General features: G+C 35.5%; 1 protein-coding gene across 1 annotated transcript in view; it reads left to right on the top strand.

The window, feature by feature from the left end:
* The window catches only part of DNAH6 (dynein axonemal heavy chain 6), a 231955-nt gene that overhangs the window by 21737 nt on the left and 197540 nt on the right, over positions 1 to 12678 (top strand). Inside the window, 1 exon segment of the mRNA XM_025453761.3 lies at positions 9222 to 9489. Within this exon segment, the coding sequence (XP_025309546.3) occupies positions 9222 to 9489 (268 nt within the window).

Here is a 12678-nt window from a genome sequence, read left to right as displayed (position 1 = left end):
TTTAATAAGGCTGGCTAATGGTTTATCTATCTTATTAATTCTTTCAAAGCTCTGCCCATTTTTTAATTGGATTGTTTGGGGTTTTTTTTTGTTATTGAGTTATATGAGTTCCTAATATATTTTGGATATTAATGCTTTATCAGATATATGATTTGCAGGTATCTTCTCCCTTTCAGTAGATTGCCTTTTCATTTTGATGATTTCCTTTACTTTGGAGAATCTCTTTAATTTGATGTAGTCTTACTTGTTTATTGTAGCTTTTGTTGCCTATGCCTTTGGCGTCAAATCCAAGAAATCATCGCCAAGATCAATCTCAAGGAGTTTTCTTCTTGAAAACTGGTCTTCTATGTTTTCTTCTAGGAGTTTTATGGTTTCAGGCTTCATGTTCAAGTCTTTAATCCATTTTGATTTAGTTTTGTGTATGGTGTTAGATGGTGGTTCGGTTTCATTCTTTTGCATGTGGCTGTCCAGTTTTCTCATCACTATTACTTGAATATTCTGTTCTTTCCCCATAGTATATTCTTGGCTCCTTTGTCATAAAGTAATTGACCATATATGCAGGGGTTCATTTCATTTCTGGGCTCCTTATTCTATTCTCTTGATCCATGTGTCTCTTTTTATGCCAATACCATACTGGCTTGATTAGGTTAGCTTTGTAATATCATTTGGAATCAGGGGGCATGATATCTCCACCTTTGTTCTGTCTCAGAATACTTGGGCTATCTGGGTTCTTTTATGATTTCTTACAAATTTTAGTATTGTTTGTTCTATTTCTGTGAAGAATGTATTTAGAATTTTAATATGGATTATACTGAATCTGTACAATGCTTTGAGTAGTACGGACATTTTAACAATATTAATTCTACCAATCCATGAGCATGGACTATTTCCATGTATTTATGTCTTCTTTGACAGTTTATTACTAGAGTTAGAAAATTACTAGAGCTATAAGATAAATACTGTGGTTGAAAAAAAAAGATTATAAATTAGGCAACATAATTAAAAGTATCTCAAACTTGGATTTGTGAATCACAGCAATGTTCCTATACTTTGCCTAAATACCTTATTTGTATGGAAATGTGATCAAATAAATCCGTAGTTCCAAGAAAGCTATATCAATACCTTACCAAAAGGTATCCACCATACACAGAAAAGGATTTAAACTTTTTAAGGCATATTGAAGAACAAAATATGAAACCAAATTCTGTTTTTAGATTAATGTCTCATCAATAAGCTTAAGAAGCTAGAAATATAAGAACACATAGTATCTTATGTCAGAAAAACTCACTATTGCAGAATTGCAATTTTACCAGCCAGTGTGGACATTTTTCCATTCCATTTGTTACTAGAAAAGCAAAGGAAATTTATCAATACTACTACTAGTAGATCAACAAATCAGATAACAGAGATTAACACATTCCAGGGCATTATTAAAATTTTATTGCAGAAAAGAGAGTTTTATTGAATATCGATGAACGTATGGTTACTAGTAACTGCTTGATAACAGCACTATTTTAGATCACTGAAGTGAAATGTTTGGAAGAACTTTGTTGTGAGGAGGGGGAAAAAACTACTGGCAATAAAATATTTAAGGCAAATGAGACATTATGGAAATAGTTCTTAAAAATAAATATTGCATCTAGAGTTTATTCTGACAATCCTACATTCAACTAATACATTATTTTACTTGCAAAGGAACTCCCATATGTAAATGTTTCCCTGCAGTTATTAATTCCAAATTAAATATTATCAAAATTGTGACTACAATAAAGTCCAAGACATAACAAAAAATATGAGCAGAATACTACTTTTTGTTGTTTCAGATTTAAGTGCATTAGTAATCCAAAGGAAACGTTGTGTCAAGAATTAGAGAATATATTGCAAATAACTGTGCAGATTTAATAAATAGTTGGTTTCACAACTGGATTAGTTAATTGACATTTGAGCACCTGAATGAATTTCATAAAAAATTATGGGACCTGGCTGAAAGTGTGTCAACATGTACTGACAACAAAGATTAAGAATTCAAAACACCTTGGAATTCAGCTTTGGAAAAATGATATTTAAAATGCTTCTCTTTGATTTTAGTGATTGTAACGGATTTACACCTAAAGAAACCTAAAGTCAAACAGAGTAATGTCAGTTTCAGAGAAAGCTTCACCATTGTTTCTGAAATACTTGATGTGGAAACATTTGGATTTTAAATCAGTTTGCATTTCACAACAAATTTTAACACTGCATTTATCAAAGGGTGAAAAGTGATAGCTATTAGAATTAAAGAATGGTGGTACCTTTGGTTTATAATTTCAAGAGAATGAATTATCCAAGTACTGGTTAATGGAAAAGGAGGTTTCCAACCATAAGAAACAAAGCAATAAATCATCTGCCATTTATTGTCTCCTATTTCTATAAACAAAGTTTCTTAGTAGTGGTGACTGTGAAGAAGTTGAACAGACCATCATGAATTGATTAAAAATTCAGGTGGCTACTTCAAAAGAGGTATGATCACAGCCGTGGTTGCTTCTGAGCTAGGCTTTATCTGGAAGTTTTATCAAATTCAATATTGAATATTTCCCTGAGTGTCTTGTAGGTTATTTTTCTTATTATAATGTAAATAAATTGTAATGAATATAAAGAAATTTATAATTAATATCTTCACCAATTTGCCTTATAGAATGTTACCATTGTGTGGGTATGTTGGAACATTTGTTGCTTGAGAGCGTTACTCTAGAGGACTGTAGAGCAATTTTCTTTGCCTGAGAATCTGATCTTAACTGTGAAGTTCTGTTTCACTGGTATCCTCATAAGAGTAGAATGTTGGTTATTTCTAGGCAATATTGCTTATGATAAAAATGCCCCCTGATTTGTAAATTATATATGCATTACAGATAACTAAAAATGAATTCTAGGAGCACTTGGGTGACTCAGTCAGTTGAGTGTCTTGGTTTCAGCTCAGGTCATAGTCTCAGGGTCTTCAGATGGGGCCCAAGGCCAAGTCCTTGGGCTTCCCTCTCAGCAGGGAGTCTGCTTGAAATTCTCTCTCTCTCCCTGCCCCTCCCCCAGCTCATGTGTGTACTCTTTCTCTCAAAAGATAAATATTTTTAAAAAATAACTCCTAAATACCTGATGGGGAGCCACAGCTTTGGATATCCATAGTGCATGTCTCTTGCAAGAATCCTGAATTCTATGCTTATAGAATTTTTGCAAGAGATACTGGCTCCTGTGGATAATAAGGCTGTTAAGCTAGGGTGGCTTCCATACAACCCAATGTGGATCTCATCTACTTACATCTGAGTTGTCATCTAGGGAGAGGGTATTCCTGGGTGGCCAACAGATTTCCAAGTAGTCCCACGGAAAAGGAAAATCTGATGCTGCCTTGATGGTGAGAAGTAGTTCCTGTCTTATGTCCTTCTAAGTAGGGAGGGTGCCAAATATAGCCTATGATAGTAACTATTGTATCTAGAGAGTATAGTGCTACTGGTATCAAGTGGGAAGAGGCAAGGGAAGTTGCCAACCAGCTGACAGTACACAAGACAGCCTCACACAACAAAGAGTGACCTGGCCCAAAATGTCAGTAGTGCTGAGCTTGAGAGACCTTGAGTTAAATAATGCTAATTACACATTTCTGTCCTGTATAGCCAATGAACAATTTCTTGAGGGACGGATGTATGCAGTGATTTAGGAGTCTGTGAAACATGGTTATATAAAGACCATATAATCATCTGTGCTGGGTTCAGACTATATTACTTTCTAAGTGATCAAATTGATTGTCACATGGTTCCTAGGCCTATTAGAGTATTTTTTAAGGAAGGAAGCTTTTAAATTTTCAAAATGAAGCTATTCTGTCCTTTCAGTGAGATTACCTGTTTAGCAGCCTAGAACAGAAAACACAGATAGATGCCAACTTTCAGCATATCCCAAACATCATGTACTTTCTCAAATGGCAGCATTGTGGTTTCTGTGTGAAGTCATAATTATGAACAACTTTAGGGAGTGGGGTATAAATGTGTTATATAATAACAAATCATTTTGAAGCCATGTTATCAGAAACCTTGCTGGGTTACATAACACAATGACAATTTTCTTGGGCTAGTCCATAAAGAAATTTAAATCTAATCAGTCAGATTTCAATCAGCATGTGGAAACATTAAAGGTCCCTCATGTTTTCACTTGGAATCATCAAAACTGTTCAGCTTCACATTGTCTCCTTAACCCTTTCTTCAAACACATGTATACACATGCTGTGGCACTGCTCTGGAGCTCTGACAATTAAGTGGGTGATGATTTCATTTTAAACAAAAATTTGAAGAACCTAGAAGAGTGGTTCTCAGCCTTTGCTACTAATGAGAATCACCCAGGCCCTACTCCAAGACATTATTTAACTGATTTGTGGTAGAGCCTGTATTTCTTTGCAACTCGCCAGATGATTCCAGTATTCAACTCAGTATTGCACATCATGGGCTTTGAGCAGTGGTTCTCAAGCAAGCCCTAAAGGACTTATTAAAACAAATTGTTGGGCAGCCTGGGTGGCTCAGCGGTTTAGCGCCGCCTTCAGCCCAGGGCATGATTCTGGAGTCCCGGAATCAAGTCGCACATCGGGCTCCCTGCATGGAGCCTGCTTCTCCCTCTGCCTATGTCTCTGCCTCTCTTTCTCTCTGTTTCTCTCATGAATAAATAAATAAAATCTTAAAAAAAAAAACAGATGTTAACCCTCTGGAGTTTCTGATTCAGTAGGTCAAGAAGATAGCCTGGGAAATTGTGATTCCCACATGAAGCTGATTGTGCTGTTCCAGGGACCATACAACTGAGAAACATTGGCCCTAGAGCACTCTCTTATTACAGAAATTTGGAAGTTTCTTCTTAGTTAAACTTTGTTTAATTTTCTAGGTAAAAAGGAGTTCCTTATTAGATATTTCATCATTTCTGGTTAATCAAATCAGAAGCAAAGTAAACCATATCTCTTCTCTAGGTTAGGCTAGATCTAAATTCATGATGACTCATGATATTGACCATCATCAAATAAATTGAGGTTTATGATGCAGAACATAAGAAATGGCTAATTTCTTTCCAGACAGTTGCTTGCTTATCTTCACACAATAAATATGCTCAAATCATGACAGTTAAAACTGTAAATGATGAAAATAATGAGAACTTAGATTTGCATAGGGCCGTATGGACTTTATCTAATACATCGCACTACCTTAAAGCAGGTAATTACTTTTTTGCTTGTAGAAATCAGAAACTTGAAAGAGATAGGAAGAGAGAACAGGGTGAACAAAGACATATGTATGCATTCAAACATGGCCCAAGGTGGATATGATAAATAAGCTTGATGAAAAAGGGCAGTTTGTGAGACAGAGAAGGAACTAATATAAAACAAGAGGAGAGTGCCAAAACACTTGGCAGAATAATTTGGATTTGATGATATAAGCAGTAGGAGGCTATTTAAAGTTTTTGAGCAGGAGACAAACTATGCTTCTGCACTTTTAGTCTTGGTAGACCAGTTTAAATAGAAGCATTTTCAATTATTCTATTATGATTGAATAGAAGCATTTTCAATCACTAAGGTGTAACAATAGAGCTCCTGGTTTTATTTTTATTTTATTTTATTTTTTTAAGATTTTATTTATTTATTCATGACAGACACAGAGATAGAGAGAGAGAGAGAGAGAGGCAGAGACATAGGCAGAGGGAGAAGCAGGCTCCATGCAAGGGAGCCTGACATGGGACTCGATCCTGGGATCCAGGATCACACCCTGGGCTGAAGGCAGCACTAATCCGCTGAGCCACCGGGGCTGCCCTGAGCTCCTGGTTTTAAATAAAAACTCACATCAAAATCTTATTGTTTTGTAAAATCAGGGAATTATAGAAGAAGAAATTAAGATTTTTAGCATCCTAATAGGTACAGTTTGAGTTATAACTGAAATGAATAATAACAGAACAATTTATGACCTACCACAGAGCTGTGTAATTCTCTTATTCCATTTGATTCTCTCAAATAAGACATCCATGCTTTTAAAGTTAATTGAAGCCTTACAGTCCAAGTTTCACTTTAGATGGACAGATATAGGTTCTACAGTAAAATAATTTGACCTGATTCTACATTGAACAGCAAGAAAAAACTCCAGATATTTTTTCTCAGTAAAACATAGTAAAATGTAATTTTATTCAAGATACCCATATTGTCCAGATTACTATCCAAGGATCTGTTTAGTTGATTGGATCATAAAGCCATCTAGTTTAGCAGCAAAGAAGGAATTTTACATAGCATAGCACTTGAACAAATGAAGTTCTCTTTTTAAGTCTTAAAGGTTTTTGTATTACTTCCTCAAAGAAAGGCTTTGATGAAAGAAATATCCAAAGTATTATCCAAGAAGCAGCCAAAGCTTAAGGGTGAATCCTGGATGCCAACAATGTTGACTAGGCAGTTGTCAGCATTTAGGTGTGGTGTGGTGGATCAGCTCCTGAAATGGTTGTGTGATCTGAGGTAGAGTGTGGAGTAAGTGCAGAGGTCCAAGGAGTGTATTTGAGGAGTAACCCCCTCAGTAATGAACTGGAAAGTCTAAGGAGAATAGGATTACAGAGAGCTGTGCATAGGCCCTCTTAATTGTTGCAAAACTTTCCTTCACCCTGCTGCCCCTTATATCTACCAACAGAATTGGGCTTGAAGGAAGTCCCTGCTCATCCATGAGAGACTAATTTTGTTAGAATTATGAGAAACAAGACTGGTTTTTGGAAACTTTAGAAAGCAATGCATGGGAGGGATATGGCTCACCATTATAAAGGAAGTTTAAGAGAAAGAAGAATACATGGGATTTTAAGTTAAATGGGCAGCAGGGTCAAGAGAAAGCATTCTACAAGTCTAAGGGAAGCTTTCTACAAGTTAAAGAGAAGTTCTGCAAATTTTAAGATGCAGAGAAAAAGTAGCCAAAAGCCAAGAGGGCTAGAAAAAACCTATCTCTGGAGGAAACCATGAGATACACTCAGAGGCTGGGATGGGGGCACCCAAATATGATGATTTTCAGGTGAAGAGAGAGCTTACCTTGTGACCATCTTGTTTTTATTCGTTGTTTTCAAATAAAGTTCAGTGGTTCACAAACATTACTGTGTATCTGAATCATTCAGGGAGCTTGTTAAACTGGAATCTTGAGTCTCATGGCTCATACATAGAGATTCTTATTCTGTGTTAGACCCAGAAATCTAGATTCTTAATAAGCACCCCAGATGATTTTGATGGTGGCAATCCAGTATTTGAAAAAGACTTGCATGTGTTCATTTGTTCTGTGCAGGGTAGAAATGTGTAGAGGAGGAAAAGACTTAGGGGCTTGAGAATGGGGATCTTAGATAGTAAATTATAAATAAAAAAGATTTCTAAGTGGCACTGAGCTCCAGTAAGTTAGAATTCAACATAATGGACCACACTTGCCACCTTCTAGAAGGGTCTTTATTTAGTAGCAGATACACCAATGCAGAGCAAGTTTTCTAGACATACACCAAAGCCATAGTGAGCTGCTTGATTTGTCTTTAGGTTGGTTTGGTAACTGATATTAATGAAATATCTCAAGTTGACTCTAGTCTCAGAGACAAATTAAAATTTCAAATTTTGTAGAGAATCACCTCAAGAATGTCCTAATTATATCTTCAGCTATAGGCAAAGAAAAAAGGAAAAAAAATGTTTTCCATTCACCTCACCCGCAATGTGTAATACCTGGCGTTTTCTCAGACAGTTCTGATGTGAAATGTTAATTAGAACATAGACAAAGATGGGATTACGTAAAAGCTGAGCAAGTTGTTATTTTTCTGTAACAGCACTGAAATAGGAGAGCAACCTTCCAGACTGTCCAATATATCATTGGCATCCCAGGCTCTCTCTGTATGCTCAGGTGAACAGCTCTTGGCTTGGGGTTTTGGTTTTTGCTTGTTTTTCATTCTGATCCTGTGTGTCCTAATTATAAAAATATTTTTCTATTTTATTAAACAAAAATAGAAATTAAAAACTAAATGTGATTTATTCCATGGTTTTTAGTTTTTTTATTAATAGATATAAAGCATAAGAGAATCTTATTCCAATTTCTGAAAAAGTTATCATACATATGTACATAAATTTGTATACGTACAACAATTTCAGGGATTTCACAGGTGACCTGAAGGCTATATACTCAAGGCCTGTGAATTCCAGGTTCAAAATGCAGAGCTAAGAATCAGGAGAGAACATAGACAAAGGAAACAGTTGATTTTCACTGGAGTGTTCTTGTCCAATCTTTGTTAGTACATATAATTTTTAACATAAAAACAGTTTGGGGTTTTGTTTTGCAATTAACCTTTATCTGATTATTCTAAGGTACCAGAGAATCTTTGTAAATTTTATTTTCCTAAGTTGTAAAATATATTTTAATAATACTTGCTATATCACAATATGTTTCGCAGTTATTGTATTATTGAGTATTTAAGTTGCATCCAGTATTTTAATGTTATAGATAAAGTTACAAAAAAAATCTTTGTGCCTGTAGGGCAAGTTCTTGTTTTAAGAAATTTTAGAGAATCAGCCCTTTCTGTTCTCATTACTGTTTCCTTCTCCTGTCCTTATTCCTGCCTTTATCTCTCTTGCTTTTCTTCCTTTTCTGATCTGTTTCTGTTACCCATAAGGTTGAGGAATGCCCTTGATGACAATTGAAAGAGGAATAGCTTGAAATAAACAATGTCTCAACAGTAATTATTTTGTTCTGTGATAAATTGTGCATTTTTCTTCTACTTAATCTGAGTCTTGATTCAAATCCTATCTACTTCATCTTTTCTTGCTTTGGTCTTTCTCATAATTTTTTTTAATATTGGGTAAGTAAAACTCTTTTACACTATTATTGTTGAATAATTTCTGAAGAGCTAATAATAAAAACTTATTTTCAGGTAGCTTTCATATAGGGCTATTATATTTTAAAAATCTGTAATTGATTTGTTTTTATAAAAATTATGTAACTGAAATTATCAAACATATTGCCAAGGTTGTGATATCTTTAGGACCTAAAATAAGTCCAACTATTTTTTAAAAAGCAGCTCTCCCTTCTTAAGTATTCAATTTGAACATAGTTTGTTAGAACTTTTTAATTTAAATAATATTTGTTTTTTCTGAAATGTTTTATCTCTTTAGAACAAAAAAGTAATGCAGTTGCTTAATTTTGTTTTGAATACTTTATTAACTTGCCTCAATTTTTATTTGTTCATAGAGTTGTAAGTTATGAGAACATCAATAAAAATGACTACTATACTATTAGTAAAAAAGCAGTAACACACATTTATAATGAGGACATTGAATATATCGAAATTGATCGATGGGAACAGGAATATCTATATCACAGAGAACTCACTAAGATTCCCATATTTGCACTTTTCCGGAAATGGAAGGCTTTTAACGTGTGGAAGAAGAATGTCCGTTCCAAGAAAATAAGTGGATGTCGAAAATCTCTACAAAAAAACCTGTTCATTGTTAATCATGTACGTATTTATTTATCATACTTTAAAAGAATTACAGATAAAGTGTGAGTCTATTACAGGCATTGGTATAGACTGCCCTTGAAATAGACTATTTCATCTTTTTAAGAGAATTCACAATTTTTATTCTGTTTTGTCATTCTGTCTCTCATTCTGTCTTGTCATGGCAGTCTGGCAGTGTTTTCACATCTTAACTATGGTTGCAGAATGCAAAAGTATAAGAAGAGAGTTGCACAGGTCTGCTTCAAATAGAAGCAGCCTCAGAGGTTTGGATTCATGGCCCCCTTTGTTGTTGATTAGGAAAATGATGTATACTCTTGAGCAGAGTGGGCAGGCAACACTGATTACCTCCTCTTATCTTTGAGTCACTCTGGACTCTATGGTCCAAAATAATTTGGGGGCTTGTTTTCACGGGCCAGTACCTCCCAATTGTAGGTTCTCCTCTACCATGAATCCAAACAGAAGGGAAAATTTTAATATTCGCTTTGCAGGATGGGATCATCATGGAAAAAGAACTGTTAAACGGTGTGTGGCTATATTTTAAATCTCTACCCACTCACTGAATTTCAACTTGCATTACAAGTTTTCTGCTTGGCCCCTGGGAATGAAGTGGAATCACCATTACTGTTGTGGTCCTTAGCTATCTATTTCTATGACACTGAGTCACCACCCTCTCAAATCAGAAGCCTCAAGTTTGCTTTTTACTGCTCATTTACTTCACTTTTCATATGTTAACCTGAAAGATCATTATCAAGATGTCAGGCACAAAATAAAGGAACATCAAAGGAATGATGTGTGTGTCTCTCATGAATAAAAAAATAAAATCTTAAAAAAAAAGAGAAGAAAATATTCTAGTCCTTCTTGATATCAAACTCAACTTCTAGACCTTTAATTTCCTTAAGGATCCATCAATCATTTGAATCTATTGTCTTTTTATCACCTTTCATCTTTCATCATGTCTTAGGGACTATACATGTCATAAGTTTGTTACTAGGTGTATAAAATAGTTCTTCCTGTATTTGTCTCTAGGTCCTTAAGGACTCTTAAGGTTCTTAAGGTTCTCTTATATACTGAGGTTGTCCTCTGTCCACCATTGATACCAACCGTGCTTTTTTTTTTTTTTTAAGATTTATTTATTTATTCATGAGAGAGAGAGAGAGAGAGGCAGAGACACAGGAGGAGGGAGAAGCAGGCTCCATGCCGGGAGCCCGAGGTGGGGACTCAGGGTGGCGCCTCAAGTCAAAGGCAGGCCCCAAACCGCTGAGCCATCCAGGGATCCCCCCAACCGTGCTTTGACGTTGATAATATCTTCTCCTAAATGTAGCTGGGCTACATTTAGAGTAGTCTACATTACATGAGACTAAAAAGTTCTCATCATTTAAACTTAGATTGACCTAAATGACAGACCCATTGTCGGTTTTTTTTTTTTTTTAAAGATTTTATTTATTCATGAGAGACACACAGAGAGGCAGAGACACAGGCAGAGGGAGAAGCAAGCTCCATGCAGGGAGCCCGATGTGGAACTCGATCCCCAGACTCCAGGATCACGCCCTGGGTTGAAGGCAGGAGCTAAACCGCTGACCCACCCAGGGATCCCAGCCATTGTTGGTTTAAATGTCTATTAGATGCTGTAATTACTCACACACTTACCACTACTCTTATATTTACAATTAGTTAATAAGGAGGGCTGATACACCTAGACTAGGTTTTGAAGGGACAAATGTGAAGCTACCCTTGAAATATTTCTTTTCATGATTCTTTTTCTTTTTTTTCAGTAACAAGCCTTATTGGCGCATGTGCCTATGTTTCCTTTTAACAACTTTATTGAAATACAGTTAATGTACCCTATGATTCACCCATTTAAAGTATACCTTTCAATGGTTTCATTATATTCACAGGATTGATTAACCATCACCACAGTCAATTTTAAAACATTTTCATCACTTCAAAAAAGAAACTCTGTTACCCATTAGTGATCACTCTACATTTCTCCCCAACTCCGCCAGGGCCCTGCCCCAGCTCTAGGTAACCACTAATCTACTATTTGTTCCTATTGGTTTGCCTATTCTGTACATTTCATATAAATGGAACCATACAATATATGGTTCTTGGTGGCTGGCTTTTTTCACTTAGCATAGTGTTTTCAACGTTCATCTATGTCATGGCACAGCATTTATTTTTATTGGCATATTAATAATATACCATTGTATGGTTGTACATATTTTACATATCCACCCAACTATTACTGATGGATATTTGGATTGCTTCCATTTTTTGGATATTATGAATAATACTGTTACGAACATTTGTGTACAAATTTTTGTCTTGATGTATGTATTCATTTCTCTTGGGTATATGCCTAAGAGTAGAATTGCTGAGTCACCAGTAACTCTATGTTTAACCTTTTGAGGACCTGCAAAACAATTTCCAAAGCTACTGCATAATTTTAAATTCCCACCAACAGCATATGAGGGCTTTGGTTTCTCATTGTTTTCACCATTATATCTGTCCTTTTCATTATAGTCATTCCTACTGCTTGTAAAGTGGTATCTCATTGTGGTTTTGATTTATCTTTCCCAAATGACTAATGATGGTGAGCATCTTTTCATGGACCTATTGACCATTTGTATATCTTATCTGGAGAACTGTATATTGATACTTTACCCATTTCTTAATTGAGTTATTTTCATTTTACTATTGAATTATAAGAGTTATTTATATATTCTGGATACAAGTCCCTTATCAGATATATGACTTGCAAAAATTTTCTCCCGTTTTGTGGGTTATCTGTACATTTTCTTGATGGTTTCCTTTGAAGCACAAAAGTTTTTAATTTTGATGATCTGCATTTTCTTTTTTTTTTTAAAAAGACTTATCTATTTATTTGAAAGAAAAAGAGCAGAGTGAGTGAGAAAAGGAGTAGGGGGAGAGGGGCATAGGGAGAGGGAGAAGCAGGCTCCTTGCTGAGCAGAGAGCCTTATGTGGAGCTCAATCCCAGGACCCTGGGATCATGACCTGAGCTAAAGGAACATGCTTAACCAGCTGACCCACCCAGGTGCCCGGATGATCCGCATTTTCAGTTTTGAAGTGTAAGTCTTCTGGGCCCTTGATTTTCCACATGAATTTAAAGATAATCTTGTCAATTTCTGCAAAGAAGTAAACTGGGATTTTGATAGGGATTGCTTTAAATCT

The sequence above is a fragment of the Canis lupus genome, chromosome 17 (assembly GCF_003254725.2).
Source record: "Canis lupus dingo isolate Sandy chromosome 17, ASM325472v2, whole genome shotgun sequence".
Taxonomy (NCBI): domain Eukaryota; kingdom Metazoa; phylum Chordata; class Mammalia; order Carnivora; family Canidae; genus Canis; species Canis lupus.
The sequence above is the reverse complement of the archived record's forward strand: the minus strand, read 5'-3'. Positions and strand labels throughout refer to the sequence as shown.